Source organism: Vespa velutina, chromosome 1 (genome assembly GCF_912470025.1).
Source record: "Vespa velutina chromosome 1, iVesVel2.1, whole genome shotgun sequence".
Classification (NCBI taxonomy): domain Eukaryota; kingdom Metazoa; phylum Arthropoda; class Insecta; order Hymenoptera; family Vespidae; genus Vespa; species Vespa velutina.
The window spans coordinates 18,729,806-18,753,333 of NC_062188.1; the positions used below are offsets into that span (position 1 = coordinate 18,729,806).

At 42.4% G+C, this 23,528-nt stretch overlaps 1 protein-coding gene across 2 annotated transcripts in view; it reads left to right on the forward strand.

Annotated features, from left to right (window-relative positions):
- Positions 1 to 215: 215 nt before the first annotated feature.
- LOC124946524 (protein vein) overlaps positions 216 to 23,528 on the forward strand; it is a 245,941-nt gene continuing 222,628 nt past the window's right edge. The window contains exon 1 of one of the 2 annotated variants that reach the window (XM_047487431.1): positions 216 to 2,392. In XM_047487431.1, the coding sequence (XP_047343387.1) occupies positions 1,474 to 2,392 (919 nt within the window). In that variant the 5' untranslated portion in view covers positions 216 to 1,473. The remainder of the gene's footprint in view (positions 2,393 to 23,528) is intronic. The other variant, XM_047487341.1, reaches the window with a different exon arrangement.

Here is a 23,528-nt window from a genome sequence, read left to right on the forward strand (position 1 = left end):
GAAAAAGAGAGAGAGAGAGAGAGAGAGAGAGAGAGAGAGAGAGAGAGAGAGAGAGAGAGGAAGAGAAAGGTCGGGTCGAGGAGGGATTCGCGCGGAGGAGCTCGCGAGAGTCCGCGCTCCCTCTCTCTCTGACTCTGCGCGAGCGCGCGGCAAGCCTCGACCGGCGTCCACCAGGAGGCGCCGCCTCTGTGGCCGGCCTCGGTCCGCGCGAGCGGCCCGCTCAGTCTAATTTGAACCGTCGCGCGCGCCCGACGCGGGGCCAACGACGATCCCTTCTCCGCCGAGACGTGACACGAGGTCCTCGTGCACGCGACGACGCTGACGTCGAGCCGTCGCAGAAAAGAAAAGTCTACCGTCGGCAACCATCGCTTCGCGATAATTCACTTAGATCGCCGTCGTCGATCCGTCGACTCGTCCTCGTGCGCGTTTCGACTTTCTCCTATTATTACTCTTTACCCCCTTTTTCCGTCACGTTACCCATTTTATTCGCAATCGCGATCGATCCGACACTTCGATCGATTCTACGTACCCTTCGTAAAGTGTCCCACCTTTTTTTCTTTAATATTTCTCTTTTTTTTTTTTTTTTTTCTTTTCTTTTTTTCCACATTCGTGTCTATCCGCGCGCGATAACGCGCAGCAACGAGATCTAGCGAGCAAAAGAAAGAGACAGACAAAAAGACAGACAGAGAGACAGGAGAGAGAGAGAGAGAGAGAGAGAGAGAGAGAAACAGAGACAGATATAAAGACAGAGACATTTTGCTGTGGGGGGGCGCGCGCGCGCGCGCGTGCAATCACGTATAGATAGAGGGTGGGCCGCGCGGCGGATCGCGCGACTTTCGAAGGACGAAATATCGAGATGCGTCGCGATGATTCCGCGTCCTGAGCGGACACCCTCGACGCGATTACTAACGAACACGATCGTACTCATCTCGCCCGATCGGGACTGTCGTCTCTACCCGAGCCGAGATCGTCTTCTCTCTCTCTCTCTCTTCTTTTATCGTGCGCGCGAACTCGCGCGACGATGAAGAAGACGATAATAAACGCGACGATTGCGAGGGTGACGATGATAATGACGACGGCGACGACAACGACGAAGACGAAGACGACGACGAAGACGACGACGACGACGACGACGACGACGACGAAGATGAGACTACCGGTAATTTCTTCGGTGGACGCGTCGACGTCTTGTTATTGCTTTTATCGGTGGTACAACGCGTCTTGAACGATCGAACGAGACGTTCCCGATACTTTCAAAGAAAAGAAAATTTTATCAGAGAGAAAGAAAACGAGAGAGAGAGAGAGAGAGAGAGAGGGAGAGAGAGAGAGAGAGAGAGAGAGAGAGAGAGAAAGAACAGAGAGAGAGAGGAGGACGCGAGGGTAACGCGACGGGGTGGTTTCTCTCTCTCTTCGGGGTGACCGAGGCTTAGAACACCTCACCACCCCCGAGAAGATCGTCAAGCAGCTCGGACGATGTGGGCGTCTCTGCTTTTGGCCGGATTCTTAAGCGGCTGGTGGGGCGCGTTCGCGTTAGCTGCGGCACCCCCCGCCAATCGGAACACCCTCGATGAAAGCGCGAAGCATCGCCAAGCTTCAAGGACGACAGCCCTCGACACGGCACTACAGCCCATTTTGCATCCCCAAACGAATTCGCGAATCGACGTAAGTCCATTGACGCGACGACCAAGACACTCGTCCTCCCAAGAAGCATCTCCTCGGGAGATTTCCTTGAAAGCTGCCGCAGAAGCCGCCGCAGCCTATTATCCCTATCGTGAGGAAATACCGACCGCCAACGACGGCCGGTTCTCGCGGTCGACCAAGCAACGTGGAAAGAATCGCGGAAGGGCGGACTCTCCGCGCGAGCAAAGACGCGGATGCAAGATCAAGGGTACCTGTCGAGGTCAAAATTGGTGTCCCGACATGGACGTCGGTAATAGAGCCTATTTGGCACCCACAGTTTTCGAAGGAAAGGCCAGAAGCATGTCCTCGGTTAGAAAGCCTGGATCAAACTATGCCGTTACCTTCGAGGTAAAGCACGTTTATAAGAGTCAACCAGGTTTTCCACCGCTACAGAAAAACGATAGCGTCAGGTTACACTTTCGCGACAAGTCCGCGCCCGGTAAATCGACCGTATGCGGATACGAGGGCTACGATAACAATGCCGCCGGCAAACAACAACAGCAACAACAACAACGAGGAGGAGGAGGAGGAGGAGGAGGAGGAGGAGGAGGAGATCAGAGTGGTGTGGTGCGCGCCAATATTAAGCGAGGTAAAGTGTATCTAGTGTTTGTGAATCGGGTTGGACCCAGAAACTTCACGATCCTCGGTGAGCCGGTGATTCGCAGCAAGAAGAACGAACAGGCGGTCCAGGCCGTCGTTCGACCGGACTACGGTGAGTAAACGACTTCCGTGTATGTATAAATAAAAGCCAAGCGAAGAGAGAGAGAGAGAGAGAGAGAGAGAGAGAGAGAGAGAGAGAGAGAGAGAGAGAGAGAGAGAGAGAGAGTGTTCCTCCCTTTCGTTGTGCCTCGTTCGAACGTAATCGGCGATTAGCTCGCCGCCGACAACAGTCAACTCTTCCAACGAGGACCGCGCCAAGAACGCGCCCGGCGCGAACTTTTGAAGGTAGTCCAATTTACGGGCGGTCATTGCGCCCAACAACTTTTCTCTCCGAGTCTCGTCTCGTCTCGGTCTCTGTCTCTTATTTTCCCTTCCCCTCATGTTCTTCCCCGAAATCCTCCCCGACGCAACCAACGTACTCAACGAATTTTACTCTCTTATCTCGGCTTCCTAAATTTCGCGTCCTTAACTCTGCCCGTCTTAATATAGAACGCCGTAATAACTCGTGACTCCTCATGGAACGCTCGTAAAATTCGGTACAATCAACGACGTGCAAGAAGAGACGGTACATGACGTTCTCGTAAATCTTTATCTTTACCTCGACCGAACTAACTTCTAACCGCGATCTTAAAGGGAATCTTTTAGAAGAATATTTTAGTATCTAACCCAATCGAAATTTTTCGACAATCGTCCACTTGGATACAATCGATTCGATCTATTCGTCCATACGTGTTACTTTGCTTTACGAACTTTACACTTTATTGTTCCCAAAGGATCAACCTTGCATCGACGTAACTCGTCTCGTTTACAACGAGTTCGAAACTTGCGCGCGCTCGTTTGCTCGACAGCCAGCCAACCGCTAGCAACATTGTCGGTGTCGTTGCGTTACGTCTTGCACGACGGCTATCGAAAGTTAACACGACTTATCCCATTATCGTCACTCGTGAGTGTGTCTCATACGAAATGGGTAAAACGTGAAAGGTAAGGAAAGTCTTTCTCCTCTCTAAGGACAAATTTCTAACTTTGTCTTCGATTAAAGGGATTCGGTCCCGTTGAATGACGCTGAAACAAAGACTAACTGGATTTTCTTACCATTACCGACTTTTTATAGCACGCTCGTGAGAATTTTTTTTCTTTTCTTTCTTTTCTCTCTTTTATGTTCGGTCCCATCCCAAAAGAGCAATCATTCTCTTGGCGTAGGTGAATAGGCGAACTTTACGGTAAAGCGTGGCTCCGTGTGCGCGGAGACGGTTTGTTGATCCGCGCGATCCGTAAAAGCGGCTCCGCACGGCCCTCTTCCAGTTCCCGGTGACTAAGCCAGACGGGGGGCCCGAGACGTCAATTATAAGGCCTTAATCGGAAACCCGTCCTTACTTCTGTTGGCTTATAGTCGGCCGCGGTGCGGAGGAAAGGAGAAACGGCCGAGTTGCCAGAAGGAGAGAGCAAGAGAAAGAGAAAGAGAGAGAGAGAGAGAAAGAGAGAGAGAGGGAAGGGTGCGAGCGCAACGAAGGAATCGTGCGTGCTCTCTTTTTGCATCTCTCTTTGTAAATAAACCGATTTCTCTCTCTCTCTCTCTCTCTCTCTCTCTCTCTCTTCCTCTTTCTATACCCGATATCTTCGTCTAGTCACCTTGCTTTCCTAACCGTGAGAACCTGTCGCTACGGGATTGTCCGCCACGATCCTTTATATCGACGTCTCGACCGTTTCTTGGACTTATTTCGCGGATCGTAATTATTTCTGTAATTATGTAAGATGGAAAAACTCATGATCGTTCTCGCCTTCGATCTCTCTCTCTCTCTCTCTTTCTCTCTCTCTCTCTTCGCTGGCAAAGTCATTGCTTATAGTTTATAAATAAGAAATTAGAAAGTTTCCTCTCTAATTGCATAGAAAAAGAAAACGAAGGAACGAAAAAAAAAAAATATATATATATATATAAAAGAAAGAAAAAAAATAGGAAATAGGAAAATCTGTCTTTTTGTTACTTGAAAATCTTTTCTTTACAGCGACCACCCTTTTCTTTCGTACGTACGACCTTCGTGATTTTTCAGCGAGGTTTTCCCTTACAATCTCATCGAATTTAAATTCTCGAATTTGAATGATTTCTCGAAGTAGGTCGAACGATTCGTCGTCGTCGTCGTCGTCGTCGTCGTCGTCGTCGTCGTCGTCTGGTCCGGCAGTGAGACATCCCAACTTCATCCACACAATACATATATGCATATATATCTACATATAATCTAAACTCCTCTTCGTCGCAACCTTCATAAACTTTGTCTCATGTAGGTACGTTACGTCTTGTAAGCGACAACGGGAAAGTTGCAATTAAGATCCGTCTTTCTCTCTAGACCGTTGGAAGTTACGAGAAAATCTTAAGTGGCGCGGTACGTTCCACTTCCTACAACGAGAAGCAGACGACGCTTTTAATAGCCCGATAATTTGTCCTTTACGAAGAATATACAATAATTGTGAGAAATATGACGCCTATATATCTGTATATCTACTATTTATCCGTATAATACGTAGTTATACCAATGAAATATAAAAATAATAAGACAAGTAAAGAACGAAGGAAAGAGGGGTGGCAGTGAGTGGGTGGGGATGGATGGTGAGGGTAGGAGGAGGAGGGAGATAAAAAGAAGGGAGGGGGGCGGGGAGAGAAAAAGAGTTTGATCCTTTTTGACGAAGGAGATGGTTTTAAGAGTAGGAGATGAATGGAGAAAAAGAAAATCAAAAAAATAAGAACATAGAAGGAAAAAGAAAAAAGGAAGAAGAAAAAAAAAAAAAAAAGAAAAAACAAGGTTCTTACTGAAATAATTATCCCGACGTTTCAGAAAGCTACTTTGTAAAGGCCCGAAGGAGCTCTCGCTCGCGCGCCAAAAAATGATCCCGCGAAAAAAGCAGATTCATCGGCGAGCGGTGCGAAGTCCCGCCAAGTCTTGCAAAGTCACACACGTCGCGAAGAACCTGTTGTTCGATTCTCTGCCGGTCTTTCGAGCCCCGTTCCTCTGCTTTCTTGCTTCTAGTGCGTCGTCCCAAAATGTAAAATTAAACGGCGCGCGTCTCGATACACATCGAACCTACGCTCGGACTCGTATCGACTCGTATCGACTGGTATCGGCTGGTATCGTCTCTACAGTACTCCTCCGGAAACAAATTGCGTTCCCGTCTTCTTGCCACTTCTCTCATCCTACTTTTACCTCTTTCCTTTCTCGTTACTCGCAAAAGAGAAAAAGGGCAACCGTGAAGATTCGACTTTATTGTATCGAACTCGTCCAATAACGTACTCCGATATCGCGACATTTGGACGTCTGAAAAAAGGAAGAAAACTTATCGTTCCTTCTAAGCAAAAAATTTATATTACACAATTACTCGGAAACATTGAAAGTGACATATCGAATAATATTTTCATTTAATCAATAATTATTTTTTTCTTTACCATCACCTTTATAAAAATCATGATAATAAACTTACGCGATTGTATCAAAATTAACAAAAATCATTTTGAAAATGAATTCCTAAAACATTCCTTAAAGTTAGGTAGAAAAGATAGATTCGTCGAAAGCGAAGAGATCGTAAAGTATCGAATATCCGAAAGAATCGGTTAATAGCAGTTTTTCCTCGTCTCCTTGGCAAGATCGGACTCGTCCATACTTGGTGGGAATAGAGCACGGGATACCAGATTGCTCGTATAAGGGTGGAGAACGAAGAGGCGGCGGAGGATGAGGGGAAGAAAAGGAGGAGGAGGAGGAGGAGGAGGAGGAGGAGGAGGAAGAGGAGGGGTTGAAAGAAAGGAAGGAAGGGGGTGTCGCTCGAGATGGCTCGTCATCGCGAAAGCGACCGAGTACGAATCCCGAGCACGTACGGCCCTGTGCCCATACTCGGAAGGAGAAGCCGCAGGTACGCTCTATATACCGTGTGGCGCGTAGGGACACATACGGACACGTGTCCGGGGACATACGCAGGTGAAGGAAGAAGATGGTGAAGAAGGGACCGAAGAAGAGGAATAAGGAGGAAGAAGACTAAGAAGAAGAAGAAGAAGAAGAAGAAGAAGACGAAGACGAAGAAGAAAAAGAGAGTGAGTGAGTGAGAGAGTGAGAGAGAGAGAGAAAGAGAGAAAGGCAGCACAACGAGGTACGAGTTCTCTTGGTGGGGGACCACACGTGTGGTGAGCGTATACGCCGTGCCGCCTTCACCTCCGGTACTCCACCTCCGGCACTCCACCACCGGCAGTCGAGCAGAACCGTCGGCAGGTAGACTGCTGGGCGCGAGCGTCGATCCAACGACGACGCCAACCCACGAGCTCTCTCACCGAAGATCAAGTCGACCTCGCATCGAAGATCGATCGATCCTCAGCACGTTCTTATTTTTAACGGACCGACAACGTCGCGTGGGTGTCCCGATCGTTATCGACGACGATACGTTTTATCGCCTCATTAACCTATCAATAATTTTTCTGATTTCTTTTCCTAACATACCAATTCGACAAAAGAAAACAAAAAAAGAAATATATATATATATATATATATATATCGTAGTAATAAGAGAAAAAGAAAAGATGGAATAATCCTCGATAATAGATGATCTATGAAAGTCGTAAAGATCTATCGGATAAAACGGAACGGCTTAATAGAGGTGTTCCGTTCGCATTGTCGGCTATCAGGTAGACTGCCGAGTGATTGCTGATCCAACGAGTCCGGTCGCTCGTAATTATTTTTAGCGATCTGACCGCTGAGCGATCAGAGAACGGCTTTGTATCGTGTAAGCAAGCAACGTGCCACGATCGTTTCTAGTAATATCGAAATTCTACGATGACGATAAACATATTCCTTCTACGAATACCGGTACGAGATATCGAAGAAATCATTTGCAATTCCAATCGATTCGTCGTAATTCATCGGGAAAGCTTATACGTTGTATTTCACTCCTACGCTAAAAACGTCCTTCTTATTAATAAATCTTATTATCGAATCGTACTTTGTCAACTATACGTTGACGATACAACGAACGATATACATAACTTAAGGTTAATAAAACGTAAAACTTTTTTGCGCTCTTATCTTTTTCTTTTCTTTTTTCTTTTTTTTCCTTTTTCTTTTTTTTCTTTTTTTTCCTTGTTTTTTCCACGAATATCTCTATCGATCCTCCTTCTGCGAAGCTTCGACGAACTTATGTATATATGTATGTATGTATGTATGTATGTATGTATGTATGTACGTATGTACGTAGTAGAGGCACAAAGTTACGTTGAGATTGTGTATTGCAGAAGGCGTTCTAAAATTCACAGCGTTCTTCGAATTTCGTATAGTAACAGAAACACGCGGTAAGCAGCCCTTACTTATTAAAGTGCGCGTAGACGTAAAGTGGCCCGACGTTCGTTTAGCGTTGAAAACATACAAAGTTTCAACGGGTCGGACGTAAAGCATTATTTCCAAGCATTTTCGAAGGAAAACGTAGATACATAAATAAAAGTACAAGTCTACCGACTAATTAACGTAGTTAATTTTTTTCTATCCTTAAAATTTTTCAAAATACCAATACCAGTAATATAGATTCTTTTTATTTCGATTGAAATTTTACACGATTGAATCTAAATAAATAAATGTTACAGAACGATCGATAATTCGTAACGCAGAACTGCGAAAGAGAATATGACATTCTACGCTCTCCAATTTCGAGGATAATTGTTCGTACAGTCAACTGATGCAAATAGCTTGGTGTACGTGTACGGATATAGAGATAACGTGTAACTCAGGATGGATGAGATAATTGTCAGCGTACTAGCTATGAGGGAATACGATGGTGTTGTCTCATTTGAGGAATGCAACCGAAAAATTGGTTCATCCTACCAATTCTAGTTTTGTAATACGTTCGAGAAGATTGAATATGAATGGATCAAGAGTAAAGAATATTTCGAATAGGACGATTGAAATATCTATAGATCGTAATTAAAAATTATATTGCCAATGTACATACATCTGTTGTTTGTGTGTATGCACGCGCGTGTATGTATCTTTGTTTATCTCGAGAAAGATATGAAATTTTGTACGGTTCACTTTGAAGACTTGGCAAATGAACTCGCATAAAGGTATAAAGTCGATTGAAAGTTCTCTTTGTTTAAGTATCCCATTCGTAAGATTCTTTAGTAAATAATTCCACTTGTAAAGAGACCACAAACTTTGTTTTCACGGAATTTCACGCAACCGCGACATAACGAACTGTGTATGGACGAAATATAGCAAAACGTAGAAAGGTACTTGCTTAAGCTTTAGATCCTTTCTCGTTTTTGCCTTTTACCTTTACTACTATAAAGCTCACTGGGAAAAGTAAGATCGGTTTAATATTCGCAGGTCACGAAACATACTCTCTTCGTGAGCTCTTTGAGGAATGATCTTCGCAAAGAGACATGCTTCTGTTGCATCTGGTCGAAAGAGGGGTTGGGGAGAATCGAGAGGGGAAGGGGGTAAGAGGAACGACGTTAAAAGATGTTACCTCTTTGAGTCCTAGTATCATCGATGTAACGACGATAAGTTAAGCAAAGTTTCTTTTCACGGTTTATATCATGACTACGTTTCTATTTTTAAAATCAAAATGTAGGATCGAAATACGCACATGAAAATTTTTCTTCTTCTCTATTCTACTTAGGTATCTAAGTATCAACGTAGAGTCATATGTAATAATAACAGAAGAGAAATCTACTCCTATGATTAATGTTTTCGAGTCCTTTTACGTTTTTCCATTTCCTTAAGGTGGTAAGCAGCAACATATACCTACATATACATATATATATATATATATATCTCCGTTTCTAAAGGAAAAGAAATTTTAATATCATCCCTGCGAAAATTTATGATCCTTTTCCCGTCTCGAAGATTGTGAGCCAGTCGCGAGTCAGCTATGGAAGCGAAGCCGCAGGATCCTTCTTTCTTACGTCGATGTAACTTCCTACCTTTCGGAAGATTCCGCAAAGCAATACCGCGACATTTTGACACGACGTTAGAACAGACTTCTCTCGATCATGAATCAAGAAAATCGTATAAATCATTTTATACTCTTAACTTACATCTCGGGTGAGTTTACTTCGGTTAATATTATTCTGTTTGAGAACCCTTATGACATTTACTGTTAATTGCTTCGTAGATTTATTTTCAGATATTTGTATAGACCTAAACTAAACGAAAACGAGTACGTTTAAAGAATAATTAGTATCAATGACCACCACCAGTCAAACGCTAGTTACGAATCTGATATATATATATATATATATATATATATATATATATATATATATATATATTTATGTATCAAAGTTCAAATGTTTTATTTGTATCTAAGAAACTCGTATATTTCGATAAGAAGAAGAAAAATAAAAGAAAAAAGAAAAAGAAAAAAAAAGCGGTCCCGCATAAGCGCACAACTACTATTCGTCTATGGCACAACGAAGCCGCGAAAGTCGAGACCGAGAGAACGGCTTGCGTTAATCTCGCGCTATGAATCATCGCTGGCACGAATCCGAAAGGCAAGTAGGATTCGCCAAAATCAAGGTTAAACGTTCGAACTACGAGGCGCATCGTGCCTTCGTTCCTTTATTACGGCGTTTCGCGGCGTTGCTCCGATTATATCGATCGGTCGATATGTTGGCCGTGTTATCACGGAAAACCGCAGGTTCCAGGTAAGGGAGCTGATAATACGCGAATGGTTCGGCGCCTTTAAGTTCTTGAACATTAGTTATTTCTCTTATTTATCAGCATTATCGAATGCACTGAACAATGCAATTAATTAAATTCTGAAGAGTAATATTGAATCTGTAAGATTCAATAAAACGTTCATATTCTTTATAGATGTAATACGATCTAGGTAAGCATATAAGCTCAATAAATTTTGTCATATTACATATTTTAATGTCTACCAGTGTCATATAATTTTTTGTATCTATGCATACGATGCATTAGTTTTTCTCGCTTCTTTTCTCTCTCTCTCTCTCTCTCTCTTTTTCTCACTCATCTTTCTTTCGTCGTAGTTTCACTTTCCCTAGCGAAGAAGCCACCGTAAAAGGGACAGCTTGTCGATAACATGTGTTTTCCATCTCGGTGAATCCACGGTCGGCCTTTACCCCTACCGAGAGCACCACTTCTTTCCCACTCGGAGTAAGGGATGAGAGAGCTTAAAGGCTCGTAGATTGAATATCACGAGCGCCTCGTATGCCTCGAAGATACGCCCCGCGATTTGTATGCAGTGCACGAATGACAATTTCGCCTCCTCCTCTACTCCTTCTCTCTCTCTCTCTCTCTCTCTCTCTCTCTCTCTCTCTCTCCTTTCCTCTCCCTGTCTTCCTTTCTCACTCTCTCACTCTCTATCCCATGCCTTGCGGCTAGCTCACTTCTTCTCTATTTGGACTCCTCCATTCCAACTTCGTCGCCGTTGTCGTCTTCCAATAGTCCTTCGAGTTTCCCGCCTTTTTTTATCAACTACCGGTCCACTTCCTTCTTGACACAGCCGCAAATTTCGTAAGTTTCTCTTCGTATGGGATGCTATCATTTCGTTTCTTTTCCCTATTTATTTTTTCTTTTCATTCTTCTTCTTTTTTTTTTACTCCACAATATTCATCATCCCCTCGGCATTTCTTACGAATTATTTTTTTTTTTTCAGATTTTTCTACCACGAGATTCGACTATTTTCGATATATACATACATATAATATTATTTATTTCATATCTATTAAAAAATTCATAATTTGGGACAAATATGTCCTTTAAAAAGATTTAAGGTAATACAAAATTATATCATATATACACGTTTGAAAATATCTTTTTAAAGTGAGTACGGTACAACGTGGTTAAAACCTATTAGATTAGACGGACCGGTCGGTCCGTTGTCGCGTTTATAAATAACCTACTAACAGAGTATTATTTCCGAGCGGTTCAGAATAGGCGTTCGAACCTGTGAAAGGGGTCAAATCACAAGAAAAACAAGAAAAGAGAAGAAGGAAAATAAAAAGAAAAAAAAAAGATAAAGACAGAGCATAAATTAATAGAAATGAATGAATATTTAATTATCTATATCTATTTCTCTCGAAAGGAAACCAACGGGAAAAATTCGCTTAGAAAATTAATTTACGTTACGTATCTTACGTTAACGTTAATTTGTTTACCAAGCACGATACAATACCAAGTGAATTTCGGCAAATTTCGAAAACGTAAGCTGCGTCGAGTTAATGCTTCTGACATCTTTATCGCGTGCCTCGAATTGGAAAAGAGACCAAAGGGAACGATACGCGATGCCGGCTTATTTCGGAATGCAACTTGCGTACTTTAACGTTTTATGTAACGAGGTAAGAGCCAACGGCCAAGAAAGAGAGAAAGAAAGGAAGAAAGAGAGAAAGAGAGAAATAAAAGAAATACAAAAGTATCATTAAATATCAATCGCAATCTCAAGTCTAAAAAGAAATTTATAAACAGATGAAATATTTATACGATATATATATATATATACGTAAAAGATAGGAAAGCTTTGATCAAACATAAAGAATAAGTGAGAAGAAGAAGAAAAAAAAAAAAAAGAAAAGAAGAATATAAAATTCTCTCAAGACCGATCTCTATCGAAAGAAATAAAATATTCATTCGTTTTTGCCGTAAACGCGATGACGATGTTGGTCAATTCGATAATTAACCGACAGATGCCATAGTACGTCGTTGAATAATTCGTCAGGGAACACCTTTGACGAGGACCCGTATTTGCGTGTATTCCGAGAGAGCTACAGAGAGGAATATATATATATATATATAGAGAGAGAGAGAGAGAAAGCCCGTGCTTTGTTGACGCAAGCACAATTTGAATTCAGCTCTGATGTGAGCATGTAATCCATTGAGCTAATCTCTGAAGACTATATCCGTCTCTTTCGACGTTACTCTTACATCTTCGTGATTTAGTAGATATATATATATATATATATATATATATATATATATATATATATATATATAGTATGTATGTACATAGAGGTATACTATCCTTACTACATATAGTTATAGATAGGTAGCTAGATACTATCTATATCTATAGTATGTTCTCCTAACCCTTTTCCCTTCATCCTTACTTCCCTTGGAATGGTAGCAAAAGTCGATGCTGGTCACGATCTAAGCAGACTCCGCAGGTCCTCTCCTTCATTCGAGATCGAGTGTGCTCTCGATTCGTTGCACGGAGAAAAGAGCTTACCGCTCATTGCCGGAAGATTCAACGGATTCGCGGAAATATTCGGAACGACCATTACTAGCCTCCATCCTCTATCCTCGTCTCCACCCTTACTTCCACTCTTAGCCCCTCTACTATCACCGATCTAACATGCACGTACTTTGTATGATAATCATGGCTTTATCGAATCTACAGAAATTTTTCTTCTCCTCCGGTTACCCACTTCGATTTTTCCGAAGCGTCTCTTGTAAAGGAACTTCCTCGATGAACATTCAAAAGATTCGATTCGATGAATACTATCGTTTTTCTCACGAGCTTTGACTTTCTTGATCCAACAAAACGCACGGAAAGGAGATTGACGTGAGCACAATGATATTTTCTACGAAATCCTTACCTACGCGCGCGAAGGAGAGAGAGAATGACAGAAAGAAAGAGTGTCTCTTCGAGGTAAAGTTGTTTCTTCGATCTATCGTTTACCCCTTTACCCATGACATTTTCTACATCACTGTTACGGAAGGATCGAAGGACTAGCAATTTTTCCTATCTACCTTGATCGAATTCAGTAGTGCACTAGCGCGGCATTCGCTGCCATTCCATGTTCACTAGATTTTCGTCCGATTCACGTATCTCTACGTAGGTATTACATATATACGAAGGCCGACGATGGAACGGCGCGATCCAAATCCCATTTCGTAGGTCCCGCGGAGGGACTAGGACGAGAAACGCGCGACCTTCCGTTGAGATAAGCTTGGAAAATTCAAGAGAGTTTCGGCGTTACAAGAGAAACGCGTAGCGGACCCATGCAAGGGAGAACGAAAGAGAGAGAGAGAGAGAGAGAGAGAGAGAGATAGAGAGATACAGAGATAGAGAAGAATTTCTCGCGTTTCTCTCGTAATGTAGCGTAGTAAAGAGAGAGAGAGAGAGAGAGAGAGAGAGAGAGAGGAATCTTTCGTGTTTCTCTTGTAATATAGCGTAGCAAAAAGAGAGAGAGAGAGAGAGAAAGAGAGAAAAAAAGAGTGCGATAAAATATTTCTCATGCGAGTGAAAAATGTCTCCCACGCCAATTTCTCGTTCTCGATGTGACGAGAATTACTCTTCTTTTGTAATTACATGAAAATATTTGTATATAGAAGATAGAAATAGAAAGAAAAAGAGAGATAGATAGAGAAAGAGAGAGTGAAATGTCGAGAACTAAAGATCACTACGAGATTCGACGAGAGAAGAAACAGTGAAAGATAGAGAGAGAGAGAGAGAGAGAGAGAGAGAGAGAGAGAGAGAGAGAGAGAGAGAGACAGAATGAGAGAAAGATGGAGAGAGAGAAAGAGAGAGAGAAAGAGAGAGAGAGAGAGAGAGAGAGAAATAGAACAGCGACCAGCGGTCTGGCCGTCGTCGTCGTGTAGTCACAACACGCTGCGAGTTATTGCCCCCGAGTGTGCTTCATGTTCTCTCCCCCGGCTCGCCCCCGTCCCTTTCCACTCTCTCTTTCTCTCTCTCTCTCTCTCTCTCTCTCTCTCCACTATATTGCCGTCGCTCTTTTCCTTCACTGTAATTCCTCCAATTCGCCGCCAAAAAAGCGACGAATGTTTCGGCCAGAGAAAAAAAGAAGAAGCGATAATGAAAGAGAAAGAGAGAAAGGAAGAGAAACACGGAAGAAATAGAGAAAGATCATAGTTAAGGACGATTAAGTAAAGTATAATAGTATAGGTAAGAAAAACTCCATTTGTTGTCCCAAATAATCAAAATAACAAAATATCGGGATAGAGAGAACAATAACTATATTAAAGGAAATCTAAATCTCAATCTCCCCGTCTATCTCTCTCTCTTTCTCTCTCTCTCTCTCTCTCTCTTTCGTTCTTTCAATCTCTTCTATTCTCTCTTTCTTGTTCGTCATCTTTCCTCTTTCTTTTTTCTTCTTTTCCTTTCGAAAGTGACCTTTATTTCCTTTCAAAAGCGAACACTTTTCTATCCTTCCACATCGTCTTCTTCTTACCATATAGTAGTAATAGTAGTAGTAGTAGTAGCAGTAGTAGTAGTAGTAGTAGTAGTAGTAGTAGACGAACATTGATCCCATGGGAAAGAAGAGCGAGGTAGAAAGGACGATTCGGTTCTTGCGAGACAAATCGCGTGGCTCCCTGCGAGCGACGGCTCACCTTTGTTCTTGTCCGGTTTTTGGAGCATGAGAAGAAGATGAGAGTCGCGCTGAGTGTCCACTGGAGATCGCCGACGGCCGAGGGCGACGTGGCGCGCGGCTTTAAGTTATTTTCGGCAATGCCTTTGCTTTTTGCCAAGCTAGTGGATGTGCTAGTACGCGCGCGCCTCTTCGTTTATCTCTCTCTCTCTCTCTCTCTCTCTCTTACAATTTCTCTCTTTTTCTACCGTGACATCCCGTCGTACGGTGAGAAATGACTATGAAAATTTCCACGTCCATGATTTCCCACTTCCTTCTCCCTTTATTCTCGTTGTATCGCGGTTTTAATTAATATTTTAAACGATCGATTCCTGTTAATATCGATAGTGGATGTCCCCCAATATATTTATCTCGAAACTCGCGCGTTATGAGTTTGGGTAGATGGAGAATGAGAACGAGGGAGAAATAGAGACAGAGAGAAAGAGAGAGAGAGAGAGAGAGAGAGAGAGAGAGAGAGAGAGAGAGAGATCTACATAAAGGGTCGAGTTAATTCCAAAGTTTATCGTTAACAAAAGTTTAATTCCCTCTCTAACAGCATTTGCCGAATGCTAGTTGGGAAAATCGGCCGTACGATCGTTTCCCTGATAGGATGACGCATTATTAGTTTCGTCGGGATGGTCGGACGTGGTGTGGAGAGAGAAAGAGAGAGAGAGAGAGAGAGAGAGAGAGAGAAAGAGAGAGAGAGAGAGATGGCAGGCAGGCAGGCAAACAGGCAGGCAAGCAGGCAGGAGGTAGAGAACGAAACGAATTCGTATCTCGACGAGAGTTCTCGTACGCTTTCCGAGCGTTCGCTTCGCGCTTAAACGCAATGAAATCGCACAAAGAGATGGATACGCGAGATATACGCGAGCGACAATAAAAATTGCATTCATTAGTAACCCCGAACGCGTGACGTGCCTCCGGACGGGAGAAGGATACGAGCGTAGCAAAGTGTAGCACAATAAATTCCTTTTCCTCTCTAAAAAAAGGATCATTAGAAACTCGTTTCGCGCGATTCCCGGCGAGTTAACACGAAGAAGAGTCCCGTCGGTGATGGTGGTCGAAGAGCGAGAGCGTATAAGAGAAAAAGAGAGAGAAAGGGAGAGGGAAAGGGAGAGGGAGAGGAAGTGAGGATCTTCCCTTCTCTCGAAGTTCACGTTAATGAGGATTCTCTATAACGGCTACATCGTTCCGTATCATGCCGAAAAAGTAGCGAATTTTTTTTCTTTTTTCCCTTTTTTTTTTCTTTTTCTTTTTCTTTTCAATCGTGTTCCTAGGTTACCTTTACGTATTTCATTATCGAATATTCATCTTTAATTCGTAACGTCACTAGAAGATCGATACCGGGGCACCCTATGTATGTCGTAACATTTCATAACTAGGAAACCTCGGACAAGTATTGTCCTAATGGTCGATACACGTTGATTAGATTCTCCAATTAATAATTCCTAATTATATCGGTACATTCATCGATCTATCTCTAATTTAACGTATGTATATCGTTCGACGGTATCTATATCCTTATAATAATCATTGGAACATATTGAATAATGAAAAGGAAAAAGGGATTGAGAGGATAAAATGGCGGAATGGTTATCTATGTTGATCCCGTACTATGTTTGTATGTAGCAGCTGGAATCGAAGCAGCTGGGATCGTACTTAGCTAGAGTTAGATCCTGCGCAGAAGAGACATCAAGCTGTCGCACTCGCTTGGAGACGTAGAGTCGCTGGCATTTTGCTCTTAAATCGGCAGATCCCCGTCTTTACTTTCTTTGCATCAAATGCAGTGGTCAACTGGCACCGAGCTCACGGTGGACGATCTTCGTATAAGGCCAAGTGCCCGCAGCCGGATCCAGCGACGACCGGGATTCTGCCTTTTAGTCCGCGTACCTCGGCTCGCGGAACTGTACTGTCTTGTGTTTATATGGTGTCTTCAGTTATTCCGTGTATGTACCTATCTTTCTATACGGGCTCCATGCCCATCGCGCATCGCCATGTTCGTTGTGGGAAAATCGTAGAAAACAAACTCGTTTGATTTGCCCTATCTCCTCTCTTTTATTCTCTCTTACTCTCTCTCTCTCTCTCTCTCTCTCTCTCTCTCTCTCTCTCTCTCTCTCTCTCTATTTCCTTGCTCGCCTCTTCTTTTAACCATGATCTTTCCTTTTATTTCGCCGAAAGATTCAATGTTCGATTTAAAACAAGATTATTAATATTAACAACATGATATTACTCCAGATGTTATTTTTGTTGTCGATAATTAAATTTCCTTTTTCCTTTTTCTTTCTTTTTTTCTTACTTTTCAAGCGACGTCATTTAATCGTTAAGGATGTCAAAAGGAAAATATGAAAAGAGAAAAAAGAAAAGAGAGAGAGAGAGAGAGAGAGAGAGAGAGAAAGAAAGAGAGATAAAAAGAAAGCATATTTTTCCATTTGAAAACGACAACTTTAACTAGAATCTGTGTCTCCGCTAGCGTTTGATAATTACTTTTGCAACGCTTTCAAGAAACGACAGTACAAGTTTTACGCCGCTCGAAATTTCAACGACAACAACGTTGTCGAGGTATTTTAATTTCGAAGTGTACTACTACCATCACCACCACCACCACCACCACCATCACCACCACCACCACCACCACCACCACCACCACCACCACCACCAACAGCACCACCACCATTACCTCGACGAAATGAATAATTCTCCATCGGTTTCTCGAGAAGTTTTTTCATAATCGCTTCTCTCGACGACTCCATTTGACGCGTCGTCTATGCGGAAGGCTATTTACTTAGACGTTGTAAATGCATTTTCCTTTGGTTCTCCAAGCTTTTTGCTTATTTTACACGAAAGAAGAAGGGCTAAAAAGTATCGTTGGAAAATGAACGAGGAAGAGAACAGCTGTTTACGACGAACGTTAGCGCGTTTGGTAAAACTAAAGAAACATACTAATCGACTAGCAGGATCTAACTAATGCTCGGTTTAAAACTAGAATTACGAACGAAATACACTTTTAGAAATTCGATACATACACGCGATTTTCTTCTGTGTTACTTACGAGTAATTACGTTATCGACGTAACGACGGCTGCTAATGGACTGAACTGCCGTCTGTATCGGTCTAAAGACGGCAATTGAATGATATACTTTGTTTATTATTGATATCTCGAAGGTCGTTACCTTTCAAAACCGTCTTAATGCTTTTGATCTATACAAAAATATCTATAACCTTCGTCGGTGAGTTAATGTGATGCTAAATGAAAAAATAAACACGATAATTTCTCGATAAGAAATACATACGTAATCTATGTAAAATAAAAGAAACGAATCGTTTAAAAACAAAATTTACAAAATAATAAAGAGCAAACCGTAAACGTGACAATTGCCACCAAAAAGATTTACGACTCTTTCGAACTGGAATTGTCTAAGAGATGAAATTTTATGAGAAAACTTTATCGGATTCGTCTTCGAACGTTCATATATCGTGAAAAGATTTGTTTCACGTGTGATCGTTTCGTTTTTTTTTTTTTTTTTCTTCGTATTCACTTTTCTTTCTTGTTTCTTTTGGGGGAAAAAAAAAAAGAAAAACCAAAAAGAAAGGGAAAAAGAAAAAAGAAAAAAAATACACGCGTTAAAGTTTCGATTGTCGCATCTTTCCTTTCTCTATCGTTATTAAAGGGAATATAAATCGAGCACAGAGAAAAGAAGAATTCAGGCGTGGCAAACTGTTTCAAGAGATAAATTATTACCGTGCTCTTTTTTTCCTCCATTTTCTATTGGGCAGGGAAAAAAGTTAAATAATAAATCGGCATTGGCGTAGGAGATGAAAAATTTCGTAGTCGTTGATTGAAGTCAAGAAAGTTTGTTGGTACTGGTAGAGAGACTGGAGAGGAGAGAAGAGAAGAGAAGAGAAGAGAAGGAAAGGGAAGAGAAGAGAAGAGAAGAGAAGATGAGAGGAGAGGAGAGAAGAGGAAAGTGGAAAGAAACGGTTCTCCGAGCGTCCAGGGAAATCTGGGAATCGGAGAAGAGGCTCTTCCTCGGTGCGGTCTCGCCGCGACAACGATGGTAGGCAAGAGAGAGGTGGCGCAAATGCGAGACGACGAAAATATTGGGTCTATTTCGAAATTCTATTTCGGTGCGTCGGCCGAGCAACGAGCGTGCGCCGCTCCTACGCGACGACGCGTCACGCACGATCTCGGCAGTCTCTGTATACGTGTATGTGTATATTGCGCGCTTGAGACCACGGATCTTTCTTTACCCCGTACCTCTCTTCGTCTTCGTCACTTCTTTCGTCTCTCTCTCACTCTCTCTCTCTCTCTCTCTCTCTCTATCTCTCTATCTCTCTTTCTCCGTCTCTTTCTCTTCGTCTCTCAAACGTGTCCAATCTTTCCTCTTTACGTTCGTGCGCACACATGAAAGAGAGAGAGAGAGAGAGAGAGAGACTACCGTCGTCAAAGAGAATCTTCGGAGATTACGAGCCACCTCCGTGCGTTATTTCACGACGAAAAACGGGGTTGCTCGCGAAGATCGAAGTCGCCAGGGTAACGATCGCTAGCTTGCTTGCTTGCTTGCTTGCTTGCTTATTCGCTTGCTTGCTTGCTTACTTGGTTGCTTGCATGCTCACTTGGTCGCTCGCTCGATCATTCGTACATGCCGGTCACCGAACATGCGCTTTTATACATCTACATATAACAGAAGATACTTCTTCCTGTTACTCTCGTCGTTTCATTAGTTCTAATTAATCTCGCGCGACCGACCGACCAATCGAATCAAAGAGAATCCTTATTACTTTAGATATATTCTCTCTCTCTCTCTCTCTCTCTCTCTCTCTTTTTTTTCTTTATTTAGAATAGCAAAACAGATGGTATTTGTCCGAATGATCGACGATAAATTTTGTTTCTCTTGTTAATTATTAATTGCGATAAAATGCATTTACGCTAATTGAAAATTTCAAATGTTCGATATGATATATCAAGGAAAGCGACTAGAGAAGGTTGTTATATTCGTCGCGTGGTGGTCAAGCGACCCCTTGACCGGAGAGAGTTGGCACGCGTTTCTACGTCGAACGTCGGCTTGGCGCTTGCTAATAAAACAGGCACTAGCGAGTTTACTAAACACTGAGACCGCCCTCGCCTCACTTGCGAGTCTCGCTAGCGAGTTCGGTACGATCCAAGAGCCGGGCGTATTTATTAAAACATTTGTGTGTTATTTGTTGGAATCAAAGGGGGACGTATTCGCCATTTTCGTTTTGACGATCTCTGACAAAGATAAACTCGCGAAATTATTCTAAACGATAATTATATTTATATCGACAGTTTACGTTCCTTCGTTGCTTTTCGAAATTATTAAAGAAAAAAAGAAGAAGAAGGAAAAATAAAAAGAAAAAGAAAAAAGAAAAGTAAAAAAAAAAAAAAAAAAAAAAAAGAGAAAAAAACATAGAATTTGATTTTAATGATATTTTTCTTAAGTCATTGAGTCATCGATCGAATCGAAAATAATTTTCTCGACAAGTTGAAAAGTAATAATTCAAGGAGCTCGTTAGAAAACGAGATGCAACGTATACGTGCTTACGTACATACACACACACACACACACACACACACACACACACACACATACACACGCATGCATGCGCGTGCATATATATGTATATGTACAAACATCTCTCGGGAAGACGTAATCTTGAAAAAGAGAAACGAAGACACCAGGTTGAAATTCACATCTTCTCTGTTATAATGAGTTAAGTTTCGCATGGACCGCGGCAGACGGAAACTTTGCTATGCTTTCTATCAAAGAAAAGTGAAAACTTTTTTTTTCGAAATTCCTATTGCGTAGTTTACTTTCGATTCTACTACGTTCCCTGTAGTCGATTACTAACTGCTTTCGTTCGATTACGTCGTGTTCCGTTTATAGCCGTCGATTTATTCCGTTGGTCCGTTCTCTTCTTTTCTTTTCTTTCTCTTTTCCCTTTTCCTTTTTATTCTGTTCTCTTTTTTCTTTTCTTTCGGGAGATCGGCATCTTTCGAAGGTGCAATCGTTTATATAGGTATAGCGCTATCGCATATCGTAAAATAACGAAGTCGATAGGATATACTGGCTCATAGAAAGATCCATAGATCACCCGATCGAGTTTACTATATTTTCTAGTAACGAGTAGTAAATTTGTATCGTAGAGTGATATACAATCTCCACATTTCTATAGTCGTGCCACTGCTGTCTTTCTTTCCCTGCGAATGCAGACCGTAAGTTTTGGTGTATTCGAGTTAGAGGAAAGAGAGATATCATTTTCGAGGCAGCAACGACATCCTATTTCTGTCTGTTTCCCTCTCTCTCTCTTTCTCTCTCTCTTTCTCTTTCTCTCTTTTACTTCGGTATACATACGTCCTTTTTCTCCCTACAGTGAAACTGAAGCGAGGGCGCGTTATGAAACTTTCTCGGTCTCGACGTCGTCTTACCCCGTCGTCGACTTTGAAGTCCTTGCAAAAATGAAATGATGCGGCGAACGATTCATCCTCGAGAAAGTTAGCAACTTCGTGCGAACGATACTCTTCTCCCTCCCTCCCCTTCCCCCTAATTCCTCGGTCATCAACTCTCTAGCGAGTTACCTACCGATCGGTTCGAGACCTCTCTTCTAAACGACTAATTTTTTTTTTTTTACGGCAGATCTTACACAATCACCTGTTTTCACGACACTATGGAATTCCCCGATCGGTCTACGTTTTATTTTCTCCGCCGAAAAATTCTTCCACCTTGTGGATAATAAAAATCTTAAAAATGTCAAAAATCTCCTTCTTGCAGATCAAAAAAAATAAGAATAAGAAAAGAAAAGGAAAAAAGTAAAAAAGAAAAAAAAAAAAAAAAGGAAGAGGAAAAATTCGTCGCACCGTGCTAAAATACCAAAGTCGAAAAAGGCAATGAACGTTGAACGAGAGAGAGAGAGAGAGAGAGAGAGAGAGAGAGAGAGAGATCGAAAGATCGATCGTAAATCGGAACGACGATCGTTTGTCCATTAACCAACGTTACGTCTCATCGATATCGATCTGCAATCCATTACGAGCGTGTTCGCCGTTCTCGCGTGCTAAAAGAAAGAAAATGACCGAGAGATAGTACGTATCGGAAAATTCTTGAATATTGTTCTAGCGGGTCTCTTTCTCTGGCCGCGTGACTACCGGCAAGCAAGACACACTCGGTAATGGCAGAACAGATTAAACGAGACGGTTTCGGTTTCTCTGTCTCTGTCTCTGTCTGTTACTCTCTTTCTCTTTCTCTCTCTCTCTCTCTCCCTTCTCTCACTCGGTCTCTCTCTCTCTCTCTTTCTCTCTCTCTCTCTCTCTCTCTTTCCACGTTCGGGAAACATTTACCAGGAATCCGCGAGATAACCTCACGCTTAAGAGCTAAACTTTTTATCTGTTGCCATGATATACGAGCCGAACTCCTACTTTTCTATGTTCGGCCGATGGTGAACGCTCAAATGTTTACCCACAGTGATAGCGATCTAAAGTGCAACGCCTATTTGCCGGCTTGCCTCCGCGGGAAACGTTCTACCTTAACGCCTCGTTTAGACGGCAACCGACGCGGTCTTTCGACTCGGTCAAGTCGAGAAATGGATCGTGACGTTGCCCCCTCTTTAGTCCCCTTTTCTTCTTCTTCTTCTTCTTCTTCTTCTTCCTCTTTTCCTCTCTATACGTGCGCGCGCGCACGCTCTTCCCGCGGTACTTATAGAAGCAAAGTCGTCGCTCTCGGAAGTGTGTTCGCCTTCCATGCGATCTTACGCCATTTATCTTGCATTATTATCTATCCTCTCGTTATTTGTTGTTTTTTTTTGCTTTCTTTCTTTCTTTCTTTCTTTCTTTCTTTCTTCTTTGCTTTTTTTCTTTTTTTCTTTTCTATCCTCACCCGTCTTTCTCCTCCTTCTCCTCCTCCTCCTCCTTCTCCTCCTTCTCCACCCGTTATTTCATTATATACCCTAATCCAAAGAATCCTATCGAGGAACGATCGAATTCTTCGAGAAAATAATCTCGAACGGCGGTGAACTTTAAAAAGTACCTTTTATCTGGGGTGCACGTTCGTTTCACGAGTATAAAGACAGAGAGACAGAAGGAAAGAGAGAGAGAGAGAGAGAGAGAAAGAGAGAGAAAGAGAATCAGAGAGGCAAGGGGAGAGAAAATAGCAATGTCGAAGATAAGATCTTCGATTTAATACGAGAAAAGTTTACGGCCTTCTCGACGATCGCAACGTTACCGTATTACGTTGATCCGCTTCCATCGTGTAATCGTGCGAATTGAGAGTGAAAAGCACCATTTTCCAAGACTACTCTTTGATGATGGATAAATTAAAAGAACGAGAGAGAGAGAGAGAGATACGGGGTAAATGAACGAACAGGTAAACGTTCAGAACTGTGAACGGTTTCGGTACACGTTACGAGAACGTCCTCGGTAAGCCGAGACCGTGTTCTTTCCATATAACAGGCTCAAGGACGTAGAAGTTGCGCCAATTAAGCGACTAATCGCTAAACGCGCGCTCTTTCGACCTGTTGGCATTCGATCGCACGACTACGACGACTACGTTGCTCGTTCTAGTAACGAGCAAAGACCATGCTAGCGATCAGGAAGGATTACGTAGTGGATCATATGGAATGCAAACGATGGAGCGCCTTTAAGCGACCGGTGTAAACTGACCTCATCCAACGGTAGCTCTATTTTCTCTTAACCGATAGCACTAAACAATTCGAAGAGCGTGCACGAGTCCTCGACTTTTATCGCTTTTCGCATTAGGATTATCGCTATCGACGAAGTTGATATTCGTCGTATTATTCTCTATCTCTCTCTCTCTCTTTCTCTCTCTCT